This window comes from Lepidochelys kempii, chromosome 25, assembly GCF_965140265.1.
Source record: "Lepidochelys kempii isolate rLepKem1 chromosome 25, rLepKem1.hap2, whole genome shotgun sequence".
Classification (NCBI taxonomy): domain Eukaryota; kingdom Metazoa; phylum Chordata; order Testudines; family Cheloniidae; genus Lepidochelys; species Lepidochelys kempii.
In genome coordinates this window covers 14,753,077-14,780,838 of record NC_133280.1, presented here as the reverse complement: position 1 = coordinate 14,780,838, position 27,762 = coordinate 14,753,077, and the positions used below count along the sequence as shown (strand labels likewise).

Below are 27,762 nucleotides of genomic sequence, written 5' to 3'. Positions count from 1 at the left end.
TAGGGACCCAGCCAGGGGCTCTCCTGGCCCTGCCCGGTGCTCAGACGCAGCAGTGATGGGCACTAAAGCTGCTGGCACAGAGATTTCACGTACCTGCCCAGCCCGCAGACCCTGTAGTGACAGGTTCTGTAGACTCCAACATGGAGAGCTTGTGTACGTTCCTCGTGCTCAGATGCTGCGGTGATGGGCTTCATAGACACCGGCACGAAGCTCTCATTTGCCTAGACACAGAGGCGGATAAGGGGTTTGTGGGGCCCTGGGCCAGAGCAAGTGGGGGGCCCTCCCCACCCCTTCCAGTCCCCCCAGAGCACTCCTGCCGGGGAGCAAGATCGAGGCTCAGGGGCTTCCCCTGCTCCCCGCAGGAGCGCCAGGCAGAGCAGGTCGGGGCGCAGGGGCACCCCAATTGGCCGGGGCCCCTAGACACAGGCCCCGTTAGCCCAGTGGCTAATCTGCCACTGCCTAGATACTGCGGTGATGGCCCTGGGCAGACTTACAGACAGGTTAGCTCATCCAGCCCCATCTCCTGCGAGCGCAGGTCACAGGAGCCCATGGCGCAGAGGCAGCAAATAGGCGCCCTGGACCCCAGCACGTTCACCTTGGGAAACATCTCTCCCAAACGTCGATGGGACCAGCACTGAGGTGGATGGAGCCTTCCACAGCTCGGCCCCTGGTTCTGCTCCGGTCCAGCACCTGGGCGCGGTTCCTGTCTGACGGCCGTGGAGTGGCTTGTGCACAATAACCTGGGGACAGCTCAGCGGGCACCACCATCGCCTGGCCCTGTGTGGGCAGGCTCAGCAGAGAGGCCAAGGGATGGAAGGGCCCAGGGAACTGAGCCTTGCACGGGCCCCTGAGCAGGCCCAGGATGGTGGGGAGCTCATCCTGCCACCACTCTGAGCAACAAAAGCCTTTCATCTCCAGGGCTGCCAATCCGGTTCCTTTCACCGGCACTAAATTAATTTGAAGCAAACATAATGCTTCTGGGAGCGCTCCTTTTCCTGTCTCCTTGTAAAGTGAGCGGGAATGAATCAGTCCCGCGTCGCGGCTGGGGCAGCTCTGTGCGGTGGATGCAGGCCGCGAGCTCACCCAGCCATGAATAATACAGCAGCGCTGGCCTTCCATACACAACGGGCAACTTTATTTTGCCACTTCGGAGAAGACACAGAGGCATTAATGAATTTGTCGGGGAGCTACCTGCATAAAACATGAATCCTGGGTTCCTGCCTCACCTGAGCACGATGCCATCCGTCAGTTCTGCTTCATCAGTGGGCCAGTGGGCATCTGCTGCCCTCCTCTGGGCAGGGACCCCAGCAGGCTTGGCGGACCCAGCCCCCTGCGCAGGGCGCTCTGCCTACAGCTGCTGCCACCTGGGCAGAGTCCTGGAGTGGCCCAGATCACCCAGAGCCAGGAAAAAATCCAGGAGCCCAGTCCTATCTCTGACCATTAGACGCCGCTCTCCTCTCACAGCTGGGAAAGAGAACCCAGGAGTCTGGACCTGCCCGTTGCCTCATCTAACCAGCTGCCCCTAATCTTGTCCTACAGGCAGGAATAGAACCCAGGAGCCCTGACACCACCCCACCCCCACACTCCGCTCTAATGGCTCTAGCCACACGACCTGCCTTGCTTGAGCATGCTCATTCCACTGAGCCTCCCTGGCGAGCGACAGGTCATTCTTCCCGAAGCCAGAGGGGCCCCGGCTTTGCTGCTTCGAAGGCAGTGGATGGGACCTGGGGGGCAGAGGAGGTTGGGGGGCAGATGGCACTTGTACAAAGGAGGCAGCTTGGCTCCACTGAAGCCATGCACACTTGTGAGAGCTGCCTCTGGGATGGGCAGAGAGAAGGGGCTTCACATCTGCTTGGGGATGCAGAAGGGGGGAACCCAGGTGCACCCATCCCCACCGCCCCTTCCCAGGCCAGGAGACGGTCCGCCAGCTGGATCTGCATGCACGAGACCAAGGCAAACGGCCCTTAAACCCCCTCTGCAAAGCCTCCGTCCGCTGGCTTGGGATGGAACTGGAACTAGAACAGGGCCCAGTGCAATGCGGCTGGTGCACCTGCCCCCGTGCAAACCCCCAGTGGCGACATGCTGCTGCATTCTTGCAAAACAGGGCCTGTGCCTGGCACCTCATGGGCTTATGTCACGCTGGTGAGGCCCCCTCTTCCCGTGGTGCACGGGGCTGCTCCATCCGTGTGTCACGGAGTCCCCTGGGCGATGCTCTGGAACTGCTCCCCATGAAGCCAGGCAGGACTCTGGGGAAGTCTCCTCTCTGGGAGCAGCCTGTCTTCAGGACACACAGCTCACCCGGCTTCCACCTTCCTGGGTCTGACCTCGGAGCATTCAGCCTCCTCTGCCCCTCCGTGTGCTTCCCCCAGCGAGTCCGCCCAGGCAGGCTCCTGGGGAAGCCAGAGGGTCCTACCCGCCAACTCCGCAGTCAGACGTGACTCTCAGCCAGCCAGTAAAACAGAAGGTTTATTAGACGACAGGAACATGGTCTAAAACAGAGTTTGTAGGTGCAGAGAACAGGACCCCTCAGCTGGGTCCATTTTCGGGGGGCAGTGAGCCAGACAATCACATCTGCACTTCACTCCATGTCCCAGCCAGCCCCAAAACTGAAATTCCCTCCAGCCTCTCCTCCTCTGGGCTTTGTCCCTTTCCCAGGCCAGGAGGTCACCTGATTCCTTTGTTCTCCAACCCTTTAGCTCTCACCTTGCAGGGAGGAAGAGCCCAGGCCATCAGTTGCCAGGAAACAGGGTGTCGGCCGTTCTCTGTGTCCAGACCCCTGCACACACCTGCCCTCTAGGGCTCTGCAATGATCATACACCCTTATCCCACCCCCCAGATACTTAAGAACTGCCTAGGGGAAACAGAGGCACCCCCACACTATTCAGAGGAAACATTAAGAACAGTCCCATTTCGTTCAACAAGCCACAGCACAAACCCCCAGCATGGAGGCCCGACGTTGCTAAGCTGGGTTTTCCCCAGCGCCTGTCTCTGCTGACCTTAGTCCCCAGTGGAATAGCCCTAGTCCTGGCTCCTGGCTCTGCTCCCTTCTCCGGCACCATCGCGGCCAGCGCCCGGTCACCCAGCAGCTGTGATGACTAGATAGATCTACCCGCACCGAGCAGCGTGGAGCTGGGACAGCGCCTGACATGAGGCTGTGGGACCGGCCCGCGCTGCCTCTCAAAGCCACCCCCCTTCCCGGAGGGATGTTGCCAGTTCCTCCCCTCCACCCCCTGGACACTGCTCCAGGGGGGAGGGAGCTATGGGGGAGCAGGGCAGGGGGAGCCTCTCTCTTCGCTTTGCAAAATGAGGCGCCTTATTTTAGACCCCTTCGTGCGCTTGATCCATCCTGCTACAGGGCCCTGTGGCCGTCCCCTCGCTCTCGTCAGTTCACATCCCCTTTCGAACAGCGAAATCCAGACCCAGCACAGCAGAGCTCCGGTCCCCCGCCCCTTCGCCATGGCAGAGCTGCTGTGAGCAGAGCCGGGGCCAGCTTGCCAGTGCTTCAAATTCCGGCAGCTATTTATTTCCACCAGCGTTTGGAGTCAATAAACATGATGAATGAAACGTGCTCAAGCCCCCCTGGCAGGAGATAAAACGCCACCAGAATCCAGGCCTGCCTGCTTCGCCAGCCCCAACCAGAGCCGCCGGGCACCAGCATTCAGCACCTCTTCTCACACAGCAGCAGAGAGCTGGGAGGAAAGAAGAAAGGAAGAGCGGGGTGGGGGGCACCTCGCTCCCAAACTCCAGAGAATTAGGCCAGTTATTGAGCAACGTCACTAGGTGGAAAACAAGCGCTTTGGCCATTCTCCGTCAGAGTTAGCGCTCTGCTAAAGGGCAGCGCCGATTGCAGCTGGGAGGCTGGTTTTACCCAACAAGACGTGGCCACCTCGTCCCTGGTGGAGCAAGGGCCGGCTGGCCAGGAGGGCAGAAAGTGGGGGCTTGTGGTTAGGCCACTGGGCTGGGCCTCAGGAGAGCTGGACTCCCACCTGTGTTTGTACAGCGCTGGCCCAACGGGGCCCTGAATGCAGCTCAAGCTTCTCGGGGCAACTGCAATAACAGGGCAAAGGCAAAAACAAGAAGCAGGACCTGACCCAGAGGGGGTGGAAAGGGCTGCGGGGCTTTTCGCCTCTCGGTGGCTGGTTCCAACCCAACCCGGGATGGTGACCCGCCGTTGCGGCTGTCTGATGGGTCCTGGTCCCTTTCCACATGGCCAGGTGCCCCCCGCACTGAGACCCAGGCCGTCTGCAACTCACTGCCCCCCCCTGCTGGGATGGGGCATGGGGAGTGGGTGGAATCTGCACTTTGGCTATCCCCATCCTGTGGCATCAGCCAGCGGGGCTGCCCATCGGGTATCTTCCACCATCTGCAAGTCATCCTGGCAGAGCAATTCCTGCGGCAGCTCTGGGGCTCGCCTGACAGCTCAGCAGGTCACACGTGCACACGCTCACAGACACTCACAATGGGAGGGACACGAACCTTTCGCGAAGCTGCTCGACGCCCCTTCGCAGCCCTGGGTGCCCCTGTGGGGGTTAGCGCCCAGGGCTGCAGCCAGGAGCAGCATGTGGAAGCTTGATCCCTGCCCAGCCAGATCCTGACACTGCTACTGATGGCATGTACGATATCTGCTTAGCCCCGCTGCCCTTTGGCAAAGCCCTGGGAACGTCGGGCGGGCCGGGAAGCCACTCACCGGGAGCTGTGCTCAGCACACTCAGGCAAAGTCTGCGTTTTCCAGAGGCCACTTCGCGGCTGCAAACAGGCCCTCAAAGGTGCCGGCAGGTGCTATCAGCCTGACATGCCCAGCTATCTCGGCAGCTGCCTGTTGCAGAGGGAGTGGGGAGAATCACTCCTGACAGCCAGCCCTCTATGCTCCAGAGCCCACCAGGGCCAGAGACTGGATCTGGCACACCAGGACCAGACCAGAGGAGGGGAGCGGACCCTGCCACACTTGCTGGCAGTTGGGATCTTCTCGCTGTGGGCCTGAACCTCCCTCCTGGACTAGGCTGGGTCCAGATCAGAGCTTGGGGTCAGACCCATATATCTATAATGCAGCAAACCAGAACCCCAATTCCCCATCCTGATTGAGGGGTCATGGTTCAGCCTCCATGGCGGGGAAGGGGAGGGCGCCTGGAGAGCCAAGGGGCTGGGGTGCGCTCACCCCCTCTCAGCCCCCTGAGCTGTCTTGGCTCAGAGGCCCCCACCCCGTTGGTGAGCAGTGTAACTGGATCAGCCCATGTGAATTTTGCTGAGAGCAGGCACCCCCCATGCAGCCCGGCCCAGCAGTCCCGGCTTGTCATCAATGGCTCAGCTGTCAGGGCATTTCCTGCAGCATAAATTATGCAAATAAGCCACCGTGGGGGCGCCACACTCCTAGGGAGCCCCCGGAATGTTGCACTGGCTTGTGGACTCCCCAACACACCCTATGCAGTGGGAGCAAACTCGCCCAGCAACCCCCCACCAGGCCAAGTATGCAAATTATCTGCAATCATGCAAATTAGCTCCCCGCCTCGCTTGCATTTGGCGCTCTCCCGGCTGCGCTGATGACACGCGGGTTCTGCGGCAGAGGGCAGCGATGCCAGGCCCACTCCCGGCCTTCCCGGCGCTGGCGGAGTGACCCAGAGACGCGAGAGCAGAGGCAGGGCCGTGGAGAGGGAGAGGGAGCGGCGCTGGTTTGGCTGCAGGTTCCCCCAGCAGGGTGGCTGGCCCCGGGGAATCCCCGGTTGCCCGAAGTTTAAACAAAGCTGGTTGCTCACCGAATGCTGCCTGACAGGCCCCCAGGCTGCAAAGTGGGAGAGGAGCTCCTGGTCCTGCACTGAGCAGGCCCAACTGGGGGACACACCCATCCTGCCACCAGCCACCTCCGGCTGGGGCCGCGCTCAGTCAGGCAGGGGCTGGGCTGGGGGGAGAGAGCTCCAGGGTGAGTGACTGATCTGGGTTGAGCTTGCCCCCCCTCAAGTGGGCGCTGACCCACATGCTCTGGGGGGCACGGTGCTGCTAATGCAGCCCCCTCTCAGAGCCCCTCCACCTTGTGTTCCCAAGCGATCCCAGAGGAGCAGGAATGCGGGCCCCACCTCCCTCCCTCTTTCCCACCGCAGCTTGAACTGGCTCTCAAACACCCCCCCCGCACCATTAAAAAGCGTCTGCGCTGCACCCCAGAGCCGCGGCATGTTTGTTTCTCCTGCGCATCGTGCAGCACCTTGCACATCAATGTGCCTTGTTCCTATTAGCCAGGAAGTTCGACTGGAGCCAGGCCCTGCCTGAGAGACCCAGGAGCCGGAGAGCCAGGTACAGAGACGTGAGTCCACAGTTCATTCTCACTCAACAGCCAAGCCTTTATTTCATTAGCTCCCCGACCACAACCGACCCCCCACTGGCCAGAAGGGAAGCCCCAGTGGATCTGGGGAGCCTATTTGTGACCTCTGGCTCTGAGAGCCTCCTGCAGGCCCGTCCCAGTTGCCGTCTGGCCCTAAGTCGCGGGAACGGAGACCTTGATCAGTTCTGCTGCTCCACTCAGAGCAGAGGAACCCGGAGCTCCCTCCCCTGTCGTGGGTGGTGTCCCTCGCCCGGCCACGCTTGCAGCTGAAAACGAAGACAGGCACGGCATCTCTGAGCAACGCAGCATTGTAGCGAGAGCGGGAGGCGGCACATGGACTGCATGCATCGGGGGCGGGCAGATAGCCCCAGCCAGCGGGACGGGCTCTGTGCCTCGAGCAGGGAAACACACTGCGAGCCACCGGGGTGACCACAGCCGACCCCCTGCACTTGCCCTGGCCTGGGAGGCAACGCGCATCTGCAGGGCAGGGGGAAGCCAAATCCCTGCCCCCTTTCCCTGGCTCCTCCCCTTTCTCCTGGCTCCTCCCCCTCACTAGATTTCTCTCCCACGCCGAGCCCATCCTGCGTGGTGCTGATTTCAGCGGCGGCTGAGGGCACTCAGCCCCTGGCAGGATTGGGCCCTATATCACAATGCTGTATTAATCCCCATCGGTCGCCCCGACTCCACAGAGTAGCTCCCCTTTCTCAGGGGACTATCACGGGGGCCCCTGGCTGGGGATCTCTTAGGACAGCACTGTGGAGACTGAAAAATCCGGTCACTTTTTTCTTTGCCCGGGAGGGGGGAAAACCCCACCTGCGCTTTGGTTGTTTAAGGGACAGCAGCAAGCATCAGCCCTGGGCGAGCCCTGGACACTGCAGCTCACGGCAAAGCACCCACACACCAATTTCCTACTGCAGTGGTCAGTGCCTGTTTGAGCTTAACCACGCCCGATTTGCCAGATTCCTGCTTTCCCATAGTGCCTAGCTTCATGTGCTCAGTGGCAAGGTGATTCACCCCACCTATCGTAATGAACAGGCTGGTGTGGGTGGAGCACGACGACCGCCCACAGATGGAATCTGAGCTGTACCACTGAGTACCATATGCCCTGTACTGTATAGCGCTAAGGGGATTCTCCTTCAGCTCAAAGTGGGTTTTCGAAGGGGGAGGGTCAGAGTTCTGTCCCTGTAAAGTTAGATCAGCTGCTTGACCATGGCATAGTTCCTGCATGGCTATGTTACAATGTTAAACTAAACTCCACAGATGGGATTATTCAGCCAGATGTTTTACATGTACCTCAAAGGGTTTTTGCTCTAGAAAAGCTTACGCTAGTGAGTCCAGCTCTCAACGTGCCTGCTTTCCTGTCCCTCCTGCGCCGGGTACATTCAAGGAGCATAGGCCTTTCCATGGGTGTTTCAAGGGCTTTGCATTGAACCTAGTGCTGAGTATGCGCCGTCTGGTCCCTTAGGGAGCTTTGTCAGCAGGACCCGTGCCGAGCTGCGCAGATCCAGGGGAGCAAGGGGAGCAGCTGGTCTCTTCCGACACCCTCACGCTTGTTTCTCTTCGCAGCGCTGCGGTCAGGGGGACGCTGTTGATTTTGCTCCGGTGCCGTTAGCTGAAGCACTGACAGGGAGCGCGTGGGCCGTAAACTGCACAGGGCGGTGCCATCCCACGCGGACACTTTGCACCATCCACCCGCTCCCCAACCAGGGCATTAATCTTCTGGGCATCCGCCCCCCATGCGTGGGGCGAGAGCTACACTCCCATTTACGCCCCCTCTGAGTTTCCATCCTCCACAGTCATGGGAGGAGCAGGGCCCAAGGCCTGTCCGGTTCAGCAGGACCCACCCTAGCGCTGCGGGTGTGCACCACATCTGAACAGCCCCCAGCCCCAGACAGGAGCGTGGCATTGGCCTGGGGGATCCTGGGAAAGCTGCAGGGGCGGCAGCCCGGCCCTGCCCCCTCCGCAAGCAGAGAAAGGCCAAAAACTAGATTCCCAGCGCTAGCCACAGCAGCGTGAAGCCAAGAAGGAATCCGGAGGTTGGGTTAGCGAGGGGGGCAGCGGCTGCACCAGAGCGTGGCAGGAGCGGCCCCTACGAGTGCAGGGGCTGGATGTCGGTTTGCAGGAGAAAGCAAGTGAATTGAAGCTGGCATGGTCCCCCCTCCAGCCCTCTTCCCTTCTCTACCACAGAGCCCCTCCCCAGCCTGCCATGCCGTGGGACCGTCCCCACCTGCTATGGAAAGGGATAAGGGGGGTGGGGTGTTCCCTTCTGTTTCCTGTGATGCTGTTACCAAGAAATGCCCGGTCCCTGGGGCTCGGTGGCCAGTACCACAGTCCTGGCTCACAGCCGGCTCCAGGTGAGAAGGGATGGGGGGGCGGGAGCGAATTACTATGGTAGCAGCTCTCCAGCTGCGGCGTTCGTCTGATGGTTGCAAGAGCGGTTCTGTCCCCAGCAGAGCGGCCATGGCTGCCTCTTATACCTGGAGAGGCCTCCACTTGCCCGGCTCCTCCCTGCCGTCCTTGGGGGGCCCTTCGCTGGCCTTCTTGTAGCAGTAGACCCCGAAGAGCTTGTACTTTTTGTCCGGGAAGCCCAAGTTGCGGACGCCGGGCTCCCGGCCCCCACAGCGTGCCCGGGGGTTGACGATGGGGTAGCGGATACTGCCATCCTCCACCCAGCCCGCCTCACACTTGTCCAGCAGCTGGATCTTCCAGGCAGCATAGAGCTGGCCCACCTTGGCCACCCTGGCGCCGTTCTTCTTGCAGGCCTGGAGGGCCTCAGGGTAGCTCAGCTTGCGGTAGGTCTTCAGGAAGTAAACTTTGCCTGGAGGGGGAAGAGAAGGAGCTGGGTTAAAGGGATGGAGCTCCCTCCCGCCTCTCCCCCGCCAAGAGGTGCAGGGCACCAGGCCCGAGACTGGCCATGCCGGGCCCGGGGCATCAACCACGTACAGTGGGCAGGACTTAAGCCCATAAGGCCTGGCACCCACAGCTCCCATTGGCTTCTGGGGGAACCATGGGTGCTTGGCACCTCTGTGGATCATGCCTGTAACTGGTGGGAGGGGTCCCCGCCATGGGACCCTGTCGTTGTCACCATGGCATGAAGCGTGAGCGCAGCCAGGAGGGACTAGTTACACGTCTAGCTCCAGGATCGGCCTCTCCATGACCAAAGATGCCAGGGCAGGTCTCAGACCTAGCAGGGGGACACGGCCTCTCGAGGGGCTTGAATGGCCCTGTCTAGCATCTGTTGGAAGAAAGAAAGCAAGGAACGGTGCCGTGCTGGGTCATGTCAAGGCAGTGACTAGCCCCCGTTAGCCATGGGTCTCAGAGACCGGGAGGGAGCAGGATCTGTGGCTTCATTGCCAACATCCCCTGTGCTGGGGGCCGCGGCAGCTGAGGCCAGGACAGAGCTCCAGCCCCACTGGGATGTTGAATTAGGATCTCTCCCACGCCCCCTGGGTCCATGAGCTGTAGACACTTGGGAGCACAAGGGAGCCGAGGAGTCCGAGAGGACCCCAGGGTGGATCTGTGTCCAGCAGCCTTGAGAAAGAATCCCCTTTTCAGCCACGACACCCGAGCCTGGTCCCCTCTCTGCCCTACAGGACACTGGTGCAGCTTGGCTCCCCGCCCCGGCTTTGGGATCCAGCCATGCCACACTGCCTCTCCCGATCCCTCCGCCCATGGGCAAACTGGCAAAGGAGCCCTATCAGTCCCAGCCGGATGGGAGGGGCACACAGGCAGGGCTAGGCCTTCATCAGCCAGAGGTGGGGAGCGAACAGGGGAACGCTGAGCCAGCCTGGCTGCAGAGGAATAAAGGCAGCTCCTGGAAATTAATTCCTAGACACATCGAGATTGATGGGGGATGCAGCACTGCGTCCGGTGATGAGTCCCTGTAGCTATTACATCCGCTATTTATCCCGCCTGCCATGATTAAATAAACATCCACAGAGGCCCCTCTCCCGCACTCCACCTCCCTTCCCCCCCGCCCCCAGCCCTGCCAGCCAAAGAGTATTGTAATTTACGCACAGGGACAGCCCCTCTAGCTCAGATTTGTCTTGTGTAGCCCTGGCTTCATCCATCATCCGTGCCTCTCTCCGTTGTAATTACCTGCTTCTCCTTCCCCTGTTTCTGCCCCGGGGAGGCAGGAATTACAGCACAAAGGACCTTGTCCATCGCGGAAACCTCGCCTCTTTGCACTAAAGCCAGTGCTGCTGACAGCAGGAGCTAGTGTAAACGGCACCTGCATCTGTGCCACCACGGCGCCCCGAGCCGCTCTGAAGAGTCAGGTGATGGTGGACATGCTGGTGCTTCTCCCGCTGTTGCCCTGGGGGAGAGGTTCCCCCCCCAAGGTGTGGGGCGGCTCTGTCTGCATTGAGTCCTTCTGGGATTTGTGAGGGCTGGGGGTGGCTTTGCAAAAGGGGGGGCAGCCGCTCTTGTCCCTCAGTGCCTTGGAGGGGCAGGGGCCGGGGGTTCAATTCCTGACGAAGGGGGGTGGATACAGCGTGGGCTCGAGCAAGGAGGTACCCCCCACCCTGAGACCACTGGCTGTAGTGGGGTGGACTCCCCTGCATGAGGAGCTTGGCTGAGGCTCATCAAACTCACCGCACACAGGCCAGCGAAAGAGCCCCCTGGTCCCCAGCTCTGGCCCGTCAGGAAGCCCCCGATGGAGGCTGGGCTTTTCAGAGCCCGAGCGAGTGCTTCGCCGGGGGGCGGGGGGGACTGCCATTGCGCCCAGCAGCCACACACCACGACGGCGAAATAAACCAGCGCTAAGGGAGGAGATTTATGTGGCAGCCGTCAAGCTGTCCTGGCAATAAAAGCCATCGTTAAAAGACACCAAGAGATGCCTCCCTCTTCGCCACTTAGCAGCACCAGAGCTGCTGGAAGCGAGAGCCCTCGGGTTCGCTCCCTCCTGCTGTTAGCCCAGCCCCAAATCCCAGCTGGGATTCCTTCCTCTGTGTGGAGAAGGGGGCCGACAGCTTAAAACCCCCATCACCTTTAACAGAGAGAGAGAGAGAGAAGGCCGGGGCTGGGGACGGCAGGCGGAGCGCCATGCTCCAGCTCCAGCTGTGAGATGAGTTCATAGAATCATAGAATATCAGGGTTGGAAGGGACCCCAGAAGGTCATCTAGTCCAACCCCCTGCTCAAAGCAGGACCCATCCCCAATTAAATCATCCCAGCCAGGGCTTTGTCAAGCCTGACCTTAAAAACTTCTAAGGAAGGAGATTCCACCACCTCCCTAGGTAACGCATTCCAGTGTTTCACCACCCTCCTAGTGAAAAAGTTTTGCCTAATATCCAACCTAAACCTCCCCCACTGCAACTTGAGACCCTTACTCCTTGTCCTGTCATCTGCCACCATTGAGAACAGTCTAGAACCATCCTCTTTGGAACCCCCTTTCAGGTAGTTGAAGGCAGCTGTCAAATCCCCCCTCATTCTTCTCTTCTGCGGACTAAACAATCCCAGTCCCCTCAGCCTCTCCTCATATGTCATGTGTTCCAGTCCCCTAATCATTTTTGTTGCCCTCCGCTGGACTCTCTCCAATTTTTCTACATCCTTCTTGTAGTGTGGGACCCAAAACTGGACACAGTACTCCAGATGAGGCCTCACCAATGTCGAATAGAGGGGAACGAGTTGGAAGGGTCTCAGCCACTTCCCGCTGGGGTTCCCCGGCAGTTGGGCCCCCTCATTGGCAAGCTGAGCGGAGAGGCCGAGGGCTGAGCAGGCCATGGGGACGGAACCCCCAAAGGCGAGACGGGGGCGTGGGGAGGGGAGAGGCTTTTGCCGCGGCATCCCACCCTCTCGTGTGGGTACAGAGAGGATTTGGGACTCGGGGCACCTCCCACCAACACCATGTTTACATCCCCTGGTCCCACCGGAGACCCCTGGGCTCCTTCTGTCATTGCTACAGAGAGCTGGGGGGAGGGGGGTGGTGGAAGGGTCTCTTCTCTCCAAAGCACCCTGCCCAGAGGCTGAGCACTGCCTAGCTCGTGTCAGCAGGGACCCCTTTGCAGTTCCCTCCTCCCTTAGGTGGCAGGGGGTGGATACAAACAATCCCTTTAGCAATAATAGCTGGTGCTTCCTGGGGCCAGGAAGCGGGGGGTGGGGGGGGCTGAGACTCAAGGCTGAGGGGCAGGGGGAGCCATGGGGCTGCCCTGACAGCAACCCCTCCCCTGTCCCATCCCCCCCGCCCCAGGGAGAGCTGAGTGAACTCACTGACTTCCACAGGACGCAGCACCGAGGGCAGGCAGGCCGAGACCCCAGCAGCTGAGGGGCCCAGATCAATGGCTGGGGGGCGGGGCGGGAAGGAGCCCTGGGAAGCCTTTGGGTGCTTAAAAGCCATCGTGTGACACTGATCCACAGCAGGGGACGGGGGTAGAGTGCAGAGGGCTGCACCATTCAGGTGATGAGCTGCCTCAGTTCTGAGCCGATCCCCACGCCACTGCCCAGGGAGGCAGCGTAGTCCAGTGGGTAGGTTCAATTCTGCTTTGAGGATCTAGGCCCGATCCCACAGTCTGTGCGCCGGGACCGGGGCAGCACAGGGGCTCAGAGGCAGCGTAGGCTGACCCACGCTTGGGGGGTGCTGGCGTTCCTCCCACCCCTTCTTTTAATCCGTGCCCTCCACTTCCACCCCACAGCAGTGGCCGTGACTATTAAAGGCATAATAGGCCCAGGAGAGCTGTAACCACCCAGTGTGCTGCTCATTCACCAGCTTTAGTGCCTAATTAACTCCCCGTAATCCCAAGGCAATGAACCAGGCACGTTCAGCAGCCAATCACCCTGGGCTAATAGGCAGGGAGGACGCCACCAGCCGCACCTGAGCTCCGGGGGCTGCAGCCAGGTACAGAGTGTTTAAATTCCCTGGGGCCTCAGCCCTCCCCCCTTTCCCTAGCATTTCAGGCTGTTGGAGTCTTTGGGTGATGGGCTGGGCTACTGGCTTTCAGCCTGTGGATTGGGGGTCTTCAGACTGTGTCTGAGATTTCCAAAGGGGTCCGCACCAGCATTTGAAACGTTTTAGGGGTCTGCAAATGAAACAAGGTTGAAACCTGCTGGATTGGAGTACGGGAGAGGAGAAGGAGGGGATGATGCCAAGGCTAGGCTAGGAATAAATAAAATTAAAGGGCCAAAACCCACTGAGGCCAGGGCTATTGCCCAGGGTCCGGGATGGGCCGTTCTCTTCCCCATTCAGCCTCCTGTGATCTGGGAATGCAGCCTGGTCCTTCAGTGCCTGGGTGGGACAGAGAACAGCCGCTGCCCTGGGGGGCTGGGATTAGGTGGGGCGGGGGTCTGGCAGGGAGAGATGCATGGCCTAAAGGAGGATTTCTGCTCTCCCCAGAGCAAGATCAGCATGCCCGTGCTGAGAGGCGACAGCGGCCCATTGATGAGACCTCCCTGCAGCTCCACCAGCCCCGTGCCCCCAGGGGACCCGCGGGGCACGCACCAGCAGGGAGGGGAGCCTCCCAATCCCAGGCAGGGAGGGGGATCCGCTTAGAAAGTAGTGCTGAGCGACCATAGCCCACAGAGGAGTCATGTTCAAGGGCTCAGGCCTTCTCAGCAAGGGAAGAAAAGAGCCTCAAGCTCCAGGAAGGGGACAGTGGCCGGCAGCTCCATTCATCAGGCCCTGTGGAACTCTCTGCCACAAGGGTAACACTCGTCTGGGCAGGGGCCAGAACTTCCTCAGGGGCCACTCCCAAGCAGCAGGATGAACTCCCGCAGGAACAAGGGGCCATCCCAAACCAGCCCACCACTCCAGGTGGTGCTCTGCCCTGCTTTCTCCAACACAAACACAGCAGTGCAGACCTCTAGAGATCCCAAAGCCCTCCCTGGTGTGCACAATCCCCCCGTTGGGGAGGGGAGAGACACCAAATCCCATGTGACAGATGTGAGTCACACAGCTTAGTGCCCAGCTGTATGGCACTGAGACGCGGCAGGATGAGCCCCTAGTAGAATGGGGCACCTGAGTTGAAGCTGTGGGGCGGGGGGGGGTAAGAAAATACAGCATCAAGGAGCACGGCTTGTTAGGCAAAGCACTAGGCTGGGGAGTTGGCTCTCCCACAGCTGCCTGTGTGACCCTGTGCAGGTCACTCCCTTCCCCCCCCACCCCACACGACGTGCCTCAGTTTCCCCCTTTGTAAAGCGAGGATAATGACCGTGACCCGCTCTGCTAAACCCAACGTGCACTAAGTATTACGTTCTTGCTGAGCATTCAGCGTGCAGCTGCCCCGCGTCTCTCAGCACCTGCCCCCTTGGCCCTGCCCCACAGAGGGAAGGGGGCTGTTACCGTTCAGGTTGGACGTGAAGCAGAAGGCATCGTAGCGCTCGTCCTCCTTGTGCCGGTACCCGTAGCTCCTGACCCCGACTGGGGTGTCTTTGCGGCCGCACTCGTCTCGGGGCCTGGAGATGGGGTACTGCACGGAGCCATCCTCCAGCCAGCCGGCGTTGCACCAGTCCATGCCCTCCACCCAGGCCTTGTGCAGCTGGTCGTAGGAGGCCAGGATGCCGTCCTGGGCCAGACACGCCTCCTGGGCCTCCTGGAAGTTGAGGGTGTAGCGGCCAAGGCGCGGGTGGTACGGGAAGATCACTCCTACAGGGACACGCAAGCAGAGCAAGGCGCTGGCTGGGGGGGTCCTACAGCAATCGCCAAATGGGGAGCTGCACGGGGGGTGGGTGAAGGCCCGTTGGCTCTCAGGCTTCAGGGCCCTAGCTGTGCACTGAAGGGGTCAGGAAGGGATTTCTCCCCCCACCTCCTCAAGGACATTACTTTACAATTTCTCAAGTGTATTACGGGTCCCCCCCCCCCCCGAAGCATCGGTTATTGGCCGCTGCTGGAGGAGGGATACCAGGCTAGAGGGACCAATGGTCTGTTCTGGGGCTGGCAGGGGAAGCCTGGCCTCCTGCCTCCTGATCCTGTGAGCCGACCTCCAGCCCACGCCTCCTTGCAGAATCAGGAAGAGAACTTAAGACTCCTTGTCACCCCGCCCCTCTCCTCTCTCCACTAGCCCCCACTCCCTTCCCAGAGCTGGATCTAGGACTCAGGCGGCCTGGCTCCCTGTCCTCTGCTCTAGTCACATGACCACGTTCTCCTCCCAGTGCCCATCTGTCCCCGCACCCTGCTCTGACCCCCGGGGAGACCTGCCCCCCTGTGTAAAATAGGAACCGCCTGAACTTTCACCCAAAGCTTGAGCCTAATACCAGCCGACGCCAGCCGTGGGGCTGCTGTCCGCGTGGCAGGCACGGCGTGGGTGATGGGACTTATCTGCCCTGGCAGCTGCTGGGTTTTTCTCCGGCACGGGCACGTAATGCTTGCTTTTGAAAAGAAAGTAGGACAAGGTGAGCGGCGCCGCAGCCCGGAGTGACGGATGCATCTCTCAGCCCTGCCACCCCAGGCATCGGCTCCTCCGCCACCTTGCCCGGAGCCGGGGCCCGGGTTCTGCCAGGCTGCAGAGTGAGGTGATAGAGAGGCATGCTCCAGGTCGTGCTGTCCTCCCACGCTCATTCACATCACCCTCCCGCCGATCCAGCATTAGCCAGCCTGAAGCAAGGTGGATGAGCTCTGAGGAAAGCAAACCAAGTGTGGCAGTGATTACAGCAGGGCAGAAGGGAGTCTGGCCGCCTGGGGGCAGTGAAATCTAGTGGTTAGAGCACAGGACGGGGCAGTCAGGACTCCTGGGTTCTATTCCTGGCTGTGTCATTCTCTCTGACCTTGGCCAAGTCACGTATCTCTCCGGCTGGCTGGCTGCAAAGAGAGGGTGACTCCTCCCTCCCCAGGCTAAGCGATTGTTTGCAACAATGCTTTGAGAACCTCAGACACAAGGTGTATGCTAATGACCTCGCTTGGACATGTGCCGCCACTCAGGGTTCTGATTGCATGGACGCCACACCGGGACCTTGTGGACACTCCAGGTTACTCCAGTATAATTTACCTCATTCGGGAGTGTGCATAATCCACACCCCTGAGCGACCTAAATTACACCCACCTTAGCGCCGGTGTAGATGGCGCTATGTCAGCGGGAGTAAAATTTGCAAAACCAGACTCTCAGGCCATGCCTACGCTAGCAAGCCCACACCTGCACTGCTACATACGTTTCGCCAGCGTGAGTGGTAGTGTAGACGTGGCCTAGGTGGGTGAGCACGGTCGTTTTGTCTCCATACGGTAGCAGGGCGCGGCAGTTCAGAGCTTTGGCGAACAGGATTTATGAGCACACGCTGGGTGGTCAGGCCATGTGTGCGTGCAAAACGGCGCACACAAAACTGGGTGTGCAATGCAGCCTGGGGCTCGCAGGCCCCCGGAGAATGCGGCCCTGCTAGTGTCTCCGGGATTCCCTTTACCTTCCAGATCCAGCTTCACCATGCCCGTGTCGTCCTCCAGCTCATTGGTGACCTCGCACTCATACTGCCCGTAATCCTGCAGGGTGACGTTGCGGATGATGAGGGAGGCGTCCCCTGTCCCATCCTCCTGCAGGGCCGTGCGCCCCCGGTAGCTCCCAAAAGCCCTGCGCTCCTTCCCCATGGCCACGAAGACGTCCACAAAAGACATCGGGTCCATCACTTTGGTCCACTTGAGGCGGATCTCGGCTGGGTCGTGGGCTGACATGTCATAGTGGTACCGGCAGGGAAGGATGATGGTCCCGCCCCGGTGGGTGACCACCTTCCCAGGCGCCGTCTGGACGACCACGGCCCCACTCTCATCCTCTGCACACAGACACAAAGGCTAGTGGTGGCTTTGGAGGACACACACCCTTCCTCCAGCCAGCACACCACCTTCTGCCCTGACCCGCTGCACCAAACCGCAAACCAACCAGGGAACCAAAAGTACAAAACTCTTCTGCTAACGTTCCAGGGTGTGAGTTTCACACACTGGCTGGGAGAAGGGCTGGATGGTCTGACTGGGCTTTTCCATCTCGACCTCCCGGGTTGCTTGGAAATGAGAAAGCTGCCGCTTCTCCATGTCACATGAGGACACGAACACGTGTGTTGGGAGCTGTCTGCCCTAGGATGGCCTGCAGCACTGGGGGAAGCGTTCATGGAGGGTGTCCATCTGTCACACGGCCAGACAGCCCTTAGAGAGGTGACCGGAGACAAACGGACCCAACCTTAGGAAAAGCTTGTGTCCATTGTCAGCGATTCAGCTCCTTAATGGATGCTGGGGGGTGGGGATGGGGGTGGGGGGGTTTGGAAGAACGAATCCACCCCTGCAAATGCACCACAAATTTCCAGAGAGAGGAAATAAAGCTTCCTTGTTATTGGGGAAGAAAACAAGGTGATTCATGCTCTCTCCACCGCTCGTCTGGGACTCTCTGACTCCAAGTCTCTCTGCATCACGCTCCCTTGCTCTCCGGCTGGCCTTGGCTATCCTAGGAAATTGCACCCGTTTAACTAAATCGATATTAAATGTCACTGAATGGCGCTAAAGGGATATGAACCAGATTTAAAGTGATTGGAGTGCATCTGCATTAGGGGCGTGAAGAAGATGGCTGGGCTTGGGCTGCAGGCAGCAGGTTGCGATTACAGAAGTCTGGGTCCATTTCCCAGCTATGCCACAGACTCCCTGTGTGACCTTGGCCACGGTCCTTAATGTCCTTGTGCCTCAGACCTCACACCCTTTGTCTGTTTAGACTGTCAGCAGTTTGGGGCAGGGCCTGTCTCTCACTGTGTCTGTGTAGCATCAGCACGAGGGTTGCCCAGTCTTGGCTGAGGCCTTTTGCAGCTCATCCATTGTAGTATAACAGCCTATTACTCCTAGTAGCTGATGGAGTTACTCCTGTAGCTCAGAAGACAGAGGCATGTGCTGAAGTCCTGGGTTCAAACCTTGCTGATGCCCTATGGTGGGGACAGGGAGTTTATTAACCCTTCTGGACCTGGTACAATTCTGGTAGCACAAAGGAGATGGCCCAGTTGAGAATGAGATTGATCTCTAATGAGATGTGATACAACGGAGAAATTGGGGTGAGGGGGAGCGAGAGGGGACCCATCCGACAGGCTGAACAAAGACACTGCTTGCTGGAGGCCTCAATCCCATGGGCAAAGCAGCATCCCCAGAATAAGGCGGAGGGAAGGTGCTCGCTCCCAGCGGTGGAGCCTGTCACACAGCAGAGCCAGGGTGGCTGGGCGCGTTAACGGCCACCTCCCTCCCAGGAGTCATTCCTGCAGGCAGGTCATTCCCAAGCAGGGTCCCAGGGGCTGGGGTTCCGCCAGGGGACTTGCACTGCAGATTCAGTGCCTGGCTGATGCAGTCCCAAGCACCGTTCCCTCGAAGCCATGCACGGGTGCGCTCACACACAGATCCTAAACCCTGCGCTCACGGCAAAACACCGCACGCACAGACATTTGCACAGAAGAAATTTTTTGTGCACACGGCCTGTCAAAAATTAGAGGGAACATCGGTCCCAAGCTGGGTGCCAGCAGTGCCAACAGAATGGTAGTGGGGCAAAAACCTGCCCAAGAGCCATTATTGCCTGGGTGACACTGTATAGGAAGGTTCCATTTATAAATAGTTTATCAAGGGTTAATAACTGAGGATTAGATGCTTTAATTGTGGTTACGTGATTGTCAGAGTCCAACAGATCAATGGTATGTGGCACCGTAGTTTATAACCCTCTCTAACACTGCGAAGGACGTGCTCACAACCAGAGATGGCACCTCATGACAAATGTTGAGATTTAAAAAATAAAAAATTCAGCTCAAATTGGGACCAAAAGCCAAAATTTTGAATTTTTGCACTAAATGAAAATTTAAAAAAAATTCATGTTTGGTCAGTTGAAACATTTCATTTTGATTTTGACCCTTTTTAAAATGATGACTTTTAATTTGTGCTTGTTGTTTAACTTATGTTTTTTATTGTTGTTGTTTTGTTGGTTGATGTAGAAAATAAAGTCAATGTCTGCACACAAAGTCACTTTGAAATGACAAATCAAAATTTCCCCTTTTGAAAATATCGATAGTTTGAAAGCAGGTTTAAAACAAACAAACATTCAAAAGGAAATTTTGTCAGAACTATACAATTTCATGGGAAAATCTGGTTTCATTAAAATTTGACCAGTTCTTAGAACCACCTGTACCAGCCAACTGCTCCTATCACCATCCCACAAAGTACTCGCTGAGTCAGTAATATTCTTATAACATCTCATGTTCATGTATGCACCCTTTAGAAACACTGCCTTCCTATAAAGTGAGACCAGTACCTGTAGCCAAGCAGCCCCTGGAGACCTCAGCTGGCCTGTTGTGTAGGAGACAAAGGCTGCACAGACACAGAGTGAGAGACACTCCCTGCCCCCAAACATGTTACAGACTAAATACATAAAGGGTGGGAGGGGAAACTGAGGCACCAAGCAAGGAAGTGACTTGCCAAGGTCTCGCAGTAGGTCAGGAATAGAAACTGGATCTCCCACATCCCAGCCTAAAAGGCACTAGACAATTGCCCTGTCCATTTAAGGGGAAAGAGGGTCTTATACACTTTTGCAGGTGGAAATCAAATCTACCTGTGGGGTGCTGGGTGCAGAGCCCCCCACTCCCCTCCCCAGCCTCCTGTCTTATCCTGAGGGGGGAGAGTGAGTGAGGCCCTTAGAATTAAAGGTGCAGTTGTGAGAGATGGGCTGGAGCAGGGGGCCAGTGCTGGGTACTGGCACTCTAGGGTTGTGTTCCCAGCTCTGCCGCTGACTGGCCATGTGACTCTGCTCGGTGCCTCAGTTTCCCCATTTGGTGCCTCAGGGAAAACGTTTGGGTGATATTTCTATGGCAACAGTTCCCCATGTCTCTGGGCTGGAACCATCCCTTCCCAGCCCTGTGTGGATCGTTTTTTGTTCCCTTCCCCTGAGGTGACCATTCCCTTGGGGTGGGCGCGCTTGAGACCTCCTTAGCGAGCAAAGTGGGGGGGAGACCCCATCTTGGGGGAGCTGGCTGAGCCAGCCCCTCACTCACCTGACACGTGGATGACCTTCTTGCGCCCCCTCTCGCTGAGTGCTGGCGGGGAGGAGAGGACGGCGATGAGAAGCAGCAGGGTGGCTGCCCGGCACACAGGCTGCATCTAGCAGAGAGAAGAGGAAACCCCCATTCACCCCTGGCTGGCAGGCCTGGCTCAGAGCTCTAATGCCCTAGAGAGACCGGCGCCCCCTACAGGCCTGCCCCAGAGCCCCCGGAGCCTACGCAGGGTTGAAGAGCAAAGGGGGCGTGGAGGTTCCATTGGCTGACCCTTGTGCAAAGGGATGTTGGACAGTGACACAACCTGCAGGGACTCCTTCGAGGCTAGGGCAGAACCAGGCCCAGGCCAAAGCGCCCAGGACAGTGGCTTTCCTGGCATCGAGCGTGAGTGACCCAGTACGCAAAGGGGACGGGGGCAGATACTGGGGGTGAGTGCAAGAGAGAGAGGGAGGGTGGAGTTTCGGATAGACGGATTGAGAGTATGAGAGACAGACAGCAGAGAGGTACAGATGACAAGGTATTGACAGATGCAGAAACAGAAGGGTGGATGGATAGATAGCTAGATATGGCCAGGGATGGATGGAGAGAGAGAGATGGATGTTTCTAAAGTGCCTTAAGACCGGGAGCTGGGCAGTGCGGGTGGGCACCACTCCCCCTCTGACTCAGTTTAAGTGTCACCAGACAGTGCCCCGTGGCATCCATGTGAGTTACACATACTCAGCCGCTCCCATCAGCAGCTGGGTACCATTATGAGGCGGGCTGCACCCAGCTGGACACGTGGCTCCCAGCCCAGCCTGCAGCGGGTCCCAGCGTCCCAAGTTACTCTGTAGATTTTGGTTGTGCTCGCAGGGTGCTGGGCGGTCCCCAAGCGCACGATATCACAGCTAGCTCCCAGCCAGTGCTGCCTGAATCTCACTGCCGCGCAGGCCCGTGCCATCCTTGCTTGGCAGGGGATGCCCACACGAGGGAAAGGAGGTGTTGTCCCCTCGCTGTCTCCAGCTCGGAGCGCCATACACCATTACGCCGGCTGATTAAAGCAAATTGAATCAAGAGCAGGTGATGAAATTAGCTCTAATGCACCTATTACCTGCCCTGCTGAGCAGGGGCGCTCAGCTTTTGCTCGAAACTGTTATTTCTGAAGCCGGTTAATTGCACTGCGTGAGGGAATGGTGCCCAGCTGGCTCCTCCACCGAACTGGGCTGCCCGCTCCACCCCAGGGAGGCTGCACCATGGGGCTCTCTGAGCCCCCAACTGCTCCCCTTTGCTCTGAGCATCTACGTGGGCCACTCCTCGGAATGAGGATGTAGTTGGTGGGATGGAAGCTGGAGTCTGTGTATGAGAGGGGGCCGATCAGCTGTTCCCAAACTTAGATGTTCGTGTTCCTTCTCCCGGCCAGCGTGGGCCGTGACCGCATCCTGGCTACACAGAGATTCATCAGTTCCTAGATCCCAAGGCCAAAAGGGACCATTGTGATCCTGTCATCTGATCCCCTGTATAACACAAGCCAGAGACCTGCCACGAAGTAATTCCTAGATCAGATCTGTTAGAAAAACATCCCATCTTGATGTAAAAATTGTCAGTGATGGAGAATCCACCACAACCCCTGCTAAACTGTCCCGATGCAGCAATTCTCAGATTCCTGTGTCCCATTCAGATGGGAAATGGTTAAGTGAGGGTGATGATTAACCACTGGATCCACCATGGGGTCCATCCAGGCCAGTGTCCTGTCACCAGCAGCTCCAGTAAAAGCCCTACGGTGACGGGACAACCTGCTCCCAGGGAAAGTCCTCTCCTGACCCCCGTTAGCTAGAGGGCAGCGCATGTCCTGAAACAGGAGGCTTTCGAGCCAGTCCCAAACTCTTTTCAGAGTAACAGCCGTGTTAGTCAAATAAATTGGTTAGTCTCTAAGGTGCCACAAGTCCTCCTTTTCTTTTCCCAAACTCTTGTTATTTTTTAATTCTTGCTATTATAACTCAGCTGATGCTCTTCAGTCCTCACCCCCAGCCCCAGTGCTATCCTAGCCCTGGGCTCCCCTCTCCCCCCGCCCACACTCTTCCAGTGCCCCTCAATCCTGACCTGCAGCCCCCTGCTATCCCAGCTGTGGGCTCCCCCGCACACCCCGCTTTGCTGGTACCCTCAGTCCTAACCCACAGCCCCCCTGCTTTTCCAGCCCCGGCCATCAGAGTGCTGCGTTCAGAGTCTGGGCTAGAGCCCAGCTCTCCTCTGACCACTAGGCCCTGCTGGCCACAGAAAGCAGCTGGCAGGTAGTTTCTGGGACCAGGACTCCTTGGGAATTGCTCTCACTTCCCTCCTTTCGTGGGGCTGGGCTACAGTGTCTGCTTCCTGAATGCTCCCCCCGCCCAGACACACTCCTCGTGCAGCTCGGAAAGGTTGAGGGCCGTTCCCAATTCCTCCCTCTGGCCCAGTGTAATGTTGGGAGGCTATTCCTGCACTCACTGACCCCTTCCTCACGGAGGGTTCAAGGGGACCTCACCAGCAAGGGGGTGGGGTGTAGGTGCCCAGGTCCCAGCCTGCCCTGTGGCTGCCAAGGCAGAACCCAGCCTCCCAGCACTGAACCTGCTGGACACATGAGAGGGGACAAGTCTTGGGGCAGGAGAGGAGACTGACTCTTGCTGAGCGTGGCCGGTTGGAATGGTCCATCCCTAGGATGGCCACTGCCCCTGGGGGGCAGCTCCCCTGTGCAGCCCTGGGTCCCTCCAACTGCGTGGGAAGAGGCCGTGCCAAGGGACGGTGATTCCCAGTCACTTGCACCTGTGCGACAGGCGTGCCATGTGGGTGTGGAATGCTGGTGAGTCCTGCCCGCTTGGCCCGGGGTCATTGCCAGCCCCTGAGCAGCAGAGCAGAGCACTGGCCTTGGGCAGAGTGGGGCAGCTTTGCTGACACACAAACATCCCCTCCAGGCTGGGACCTGTGGCCTTTCTGCCCTTGGCAACCAGAGCCAGGGCATCTGCCGTGCCCCTTAGAAAGAAGGAACATGCAGGGGTTCAGTTCCCACACCTGGAAGGACAAAGCCATGGGGGCTGGGGGATCCAGCCACAACAAAGACAAGGTGGCACCGAATATTCTCTCTCTCAGGCCCACATGCTCAGGCAGGGTCTAATCGTTGGCCAGGGATGGGGTCGGGCAGGAATTTTCCCCAGGTCAGAGTCTCAGGGACCTTGGGGTGGGGGGAGTCACCTTCCTCTGCAGCATGGGGTGTGGGTCACTTGCCCGGATTAGCTCGGTGTATCTCACTTAACCATTTCCCTGCCATTGTGGGGGTGGGGGGTCACTGGTGCACCTGGATCCCTCCTGTTCCTTGCCACACAAAGGCCTAGTCCCCTGGGGGTCTAAGTCCAGTTGTTGGGTTCCGGGTGCAGGGCGGTGGGGGCGGCCTGTGGGGTACGGGGATGGAGGATCATGCGGGTCCCTTCTGGCCTTAGGCTAGGGGGTCCTAGCAGGGAAGAGCTGGGGGTCACGCTGCAGATGCTGCTGCGGGCTGGGGCAGGCTGTAAGGCCGCTTTGCCTTTGTTCCTGGCACAAACCCCGCTCTGGCCCACAGGGGAGATCTGCCGGCTGGCAGCTGCTCTCTGCGGAATGAGTTTGACGGGTCTCAGCCGCAGGGGCTGCCAGGGCAGTCTCATCAGAGCGGGCTGGGATGGCATGGTGCCCCGGGCCCCAGCTCCCCCAGCCGGCTGGGCATGCAGCGTGTCAGTGGGGTACAGGGCAGCTGCTATGCCTCTGGCTCCGCTAACCCCACACGCAACCTCCGCAGCTGCTGGCAGGGAGGTCCCGGCAGCCGGCCCCGCTGGGGACAGCCAGGGCCAAGGCGCTGCACTGCAGCGGATGGCGGAGCTGCGCGCCCCGGGGTACCCGGCAGGCCCCAATCCGGGCCGCGGCGTGGGGGCCGATCCCCTGGGGGCCGCTGTGCCTGTGCACGAGCTGAATCCAGGGGCAGCAGCTGGGCAGAGGGGACCCAGATTCCTCCAGGCTCAGGGCCCCGCAGGGTTACCAGCTCCATCTGCAGCTCCCTGAGCTCGGGTGTGGGGGACGGACGGACGGACGGATCCTCTCTGCTCAGCTGCCCGGTCCCCAGCTGCAGATCGGTCCGGGGTGTGTGGGGGGTAATCAAAGGCCATTCCGCCCCCCGCGAGTCCTGCTCTCTGTGTCCCCCCGCGAGTCCTGCTCTCTGTGTCCCCCCCCGCGAGTCCTGCTCTCTGTGTCCCCCCCCGCGAGTCCTGCTCTCTGTCGCTCCCCCCCCCCCGGGCCCCGATCCGGCCCCGCAGACCGCGCCCAGCCCAAGGTGACCCCGCGGGGCGCACTCACCATTGTCCCGGGGCAGGGCGCGCGGGGTCCGGCCCAGGGCAGCCCCTGGCTGGCGGAGGTGGGCTCGGTGCATCCGAGGGGCCCGCGGGCTTGGCTCCTTCCCCCTGCCTGGGCCGCCCCCAGCCGGATCTGCGAGGGGGGCGCCGGGTCCCTGCTCGGAGAGAAAGTTCCGCAGCCAGGCGAGGAGCGGGGCCGGCGGGGGACTGGAGCCGCTGCAGTTATCGGCTGCGGATGGGCTGGGAGGGACGGAGGGGGCGGGGGGGGACGACTTGGGAAGGAGAAAGGAGCCGGGCTCGGTCACTGCCGGGAGCTGGCAGCTGGGGCTGTGCCGCAGACAGCAGGATGCTCTGCCCGTGGGGGGAGACATGGGGTGGGTCTGCTACAGCGAAAAGGGGAGCTCCTAGAGACCCCCCACCCCGATCAGGGCCCCTCGTGCCGGGCACTAGCAGACCCAGCAGGAGACAGTCCCTGACCCTAGAGCCCACAGCCTGAATGCACCAGACAGACAAAGGAAGGATCATTCACCCCATTTTACAGCTGGAGCACTGAGCCCCAGAGAGACCCAGTGACTCGCCCAGGACCACCCAGCGAGTCAGTGGCAGAGCTGGGCATTAAACCCAGAGCTCCTGAACCCAGGCCCAGGGCCCTTAACCACAAGCCCCCTGGGCTCCTTCATTCTCTTTCCCCAGGGCTCCCTCCTGCCTGTGCTGCCCAGCTCCCCCAAACCACCTGCCCTCCTGCGCGACAGGCAGAGCAGGTGCGCGCTGTCCCGGGCTGTGGCCGCTAGGGGGCAGCAGACAGGCTGATGGGATACCTGTAACCTGAAAGGGGTTGCCCCGGTAGGGCAAGGGGAGCTGGCTGTGGCCCCCCCTCCAGCCACTGTTTTCCCGGGCTGCGGAGGACATGATCCCCTCACTGATCACGGCATCTCCGGAGCCCCCCCCCCGACTTCTGCCCAGGCTGCGGCACTGGTGAGGCAGGGGAAGGGCCAGGTGGCATTGCACGGCCATCATTGCAGGCTGGAGCCAGGGGCTGGGAGTCAGGCGGCCTGGCCTCAATCCTCATCTCCGGGGGGTGCCGCGGGGTCACAGGGAGACAGGGGCATTCAGCGGTTAGAGGAGAAGGAGCTAACACGCAGCAGGCCAAGGCTGCATTTCGCCTGAGCCCCTTGAGCGCCGGCTGGGCTGCGACCCTGCAGCCTGGCTGCCGAGTCCCCCAGGCGTTGCTCACTCCGTGCCCCACTTCTCAGCCGCTGCACCGGGGCCTTCTGAGGGCAGAGACCCTCGCCCTGCTCCCCGCATGTCACTGCCGCAGGCCCCGTGTGGGGGTGGCTCCCGCTGCTGGGAGTAGGCCCCTGGGATTCGGGGCTCACGCTGCGGCGGCATGAGCGACAGGATGGGGGGATCACGCCCCAGCCTCTGTCTGTTTTTCAGACATGTGCTAATTAAGGCCCTGGGGCCGTAGGGCACCGAGTGGGGGAAGCGCCAGGTTCAGCAGAGGTAGCGAGCCCCATGGGTCGCTGGGCTCACCCAGAAGCTCCCAGGCTTTCAAACCAACCCACCAAAGCACCAAGCTTCAGGAAACTCGCTTGAATTCTACAAAACCGCCCCCAAGCCTTGGCATAAACAAGTGAGTGACTCGCAGCTGTGGACCCGCACCCCTAGGAACTAGTGCGCCTGCAGGTCCCTCGGGCATGCACACCATACAGGAGCATGTGTGAATACGCACACGCACGCACAGCTCCAGGCACCCAGCCATGAGTGGTTAGACACAGACTCACACAGTGATGGACATGCAGATACACTCCACAGCTGCCCCTGCTGGAGGTAGGGACACGTTAGACTTTATGGATGTGGAAACTGAGGCACAGACAGGTTAGTGGAATCATCAAAGCTGGGGATAGGAATCCTGACGCCCAAGTACCTGCTCTAACCACTTCACCCCACTCTCTTCCAAAGCCAGGAGTTCTAGCTCCCAGTGCAGCCCTCAGAACTTAAATTGGTTGCATGGGTCTTGGTCTCTGGCCCACACACCAGGCTTCTGTGTTAGCCGGCATGTGTGCAGGGAATGCACGTTAATGGGAGGGGCCACGACTTTGATCTGGTGTGGGGGAGGGAGATGGGGGGGGGTTGCTGGAGCTGGTCCCTGTCAGCCTCTCGCCCTGGCCTGCACCATGCTGTGTTCTTAGCATGGTGGGTCCCTAAGCCCCGGCTGGGCTGGGCAGCTCTCCGAGTCAAGGGGCCAAGTGCTCAGAGCTGCAGCACAAACACAGACATGCCAAACCCGCCAACAAAATGCAGAAACTGGGCTTGTTTTTGGCTTAATTGGCTTGTGAGCTGCTTGTTGGCTAGTTTTTGGCTTGTAGCTTGTTTGGCTCAAAGCTTATTGCTTTTTTTTCCCTTTTTTTTTTTTTATCAGCTCCCAGCAAGAAGGGGCAAGTGGGGTGGGGGGCAAGCAGGGGCAAGGGGGGAGAGAGTCAGGGGTGCACAGCAGGCCCACCACAGTCCCAGACTGCAGGCCGGGCGGATCTAGTCACATAAAGTGTTGGGATTCTTAGGGACTGGCTTGTTTTGAAATGGGATTCGCTTGATTTTGGGCTTACTGTGAAAGTCGGGTGCTTATTCACTGCGTGAAAGTTGGCAACCGTGCACAAAAGCCTGGCCCCAGCTCGAGACGTTTTGCTCCCCGCTGTCTCCCAGAGGGCTGGGTTGCCCATGCCCCATTTTTCTGGGAGGGGGACCCTGGCGCAGACCTGGACTGGGGAGCGTTTGAGTCGGGCCTGAGCAGAGCCTCAGGGCAGCACACGAGAAGGGGGAGCGCGGGGCTCAGACAGGGGAGCAGCAGGCACATGGGACATCATCCCCCCATTCTGCATCCTGGGCTGGAACCCTCAGGACACCCTGGACAGACCCAGCCCTGCCCCCCCACCCCACCCCCACACCTGAGCCCTCTCTGGTACACTGCAGCCCATGGAGGCTGTGAAGAGATAAGGGTGGGGAAGGGGCCCAGCTTCTGCCTCCCCTGGGCAGGCACCGTCCCACAAGGGCTCATTGATTTGGAGCTGTGCAGGTTGTGGTGGCCCAACGTGAGACACTGAGCACCTGCTCCTTAGGGGGGCCAAACCCCACTGCTCCTGGCTGCAGCTGGGGGGTGGGGGTGGGCTCAGCTAGGCCCTGCCAGTAGCCACTGTGGAAAGCAGGAGGGCCCTATTCTGTAG

At 59.6% G+C, this 27,762-nt stretch overlaps 1 protein-coding gene across 8 annotated transcripts; it reads right to left on the bottom strand.

Annotated features, from left to right (window-relative positions):
• Nucleotides 1–6,308: 6,308 nt before the first annotated feature.
• HAPLN4 (hyaluronan and proteoglycan link protein 4) lies at nt 6,309–27,422 on the bottom strand. 8 transcript variants are annotated; one of them, XM_073324123.1, is made up of 7 exons: nt 24,546–27,422; nt 20,965–21,246; nt 20,220–20,325; nt 16,632–16,994; nt 14,584–14,886; nt 10,904–11,070; nt 9,013–9,128 (listed from the first exon to the last, which is right to left on the bottom strand). In XM_073324123.1, exons 2-7 carry the CDS (start codon nt 21,229–21,231, stop codon nt 9,111–9,113), a joined length of 1,224 nt encoding a protein of 407 aa, XP_073180224.1. In that variant the 5' UTR covers nt 21,232–21,246; nt 24,546–27,422; the 3' UTR covers nt 9,013–9,110. The 8 variants fall into 8 exon arrangements, with proteins under 8 accessions (XP_073180221.1, XP_073180223.1, XP_073180225.1 ...); XM_073324120.1 differs by lacking the exon at nt 10,904–11,070 and having other exon boundaries at nt 6,309–9,128; XM_073324122.1 differs by lacking the exon at nt 10,904–11,070 and having other exon boundaries at nt 6,309–9,128; nt 21,043–21,246.
• Nucleotides 27,423–27,762: the final 340 nt, after the last annotated feature.

Coding starts and splice junctions, on each gene's coding strand:
- HAPLN4 (XM_073324120.1), bottom strand. CDS start 21,231: ATGGCGCTCCGAGCTGGAGACAGCGAGGGGACAACACCTCCTTTCCCT. Junction 16,995..20,219: donor GAAGGTCATCCACGTGTCAG/GTGAGTGAGGGG, acceptor GTCTGTGTGCAG/AGGATGAGAGTGGGGCCGTG. Junction 9,129..14,583: donor CTTCACGTCCAACCTGAACG/GTAACAGCCCCC, acceptor TTCCCCCTCCAG/GCAAAGTTTACTTCCTGAAG.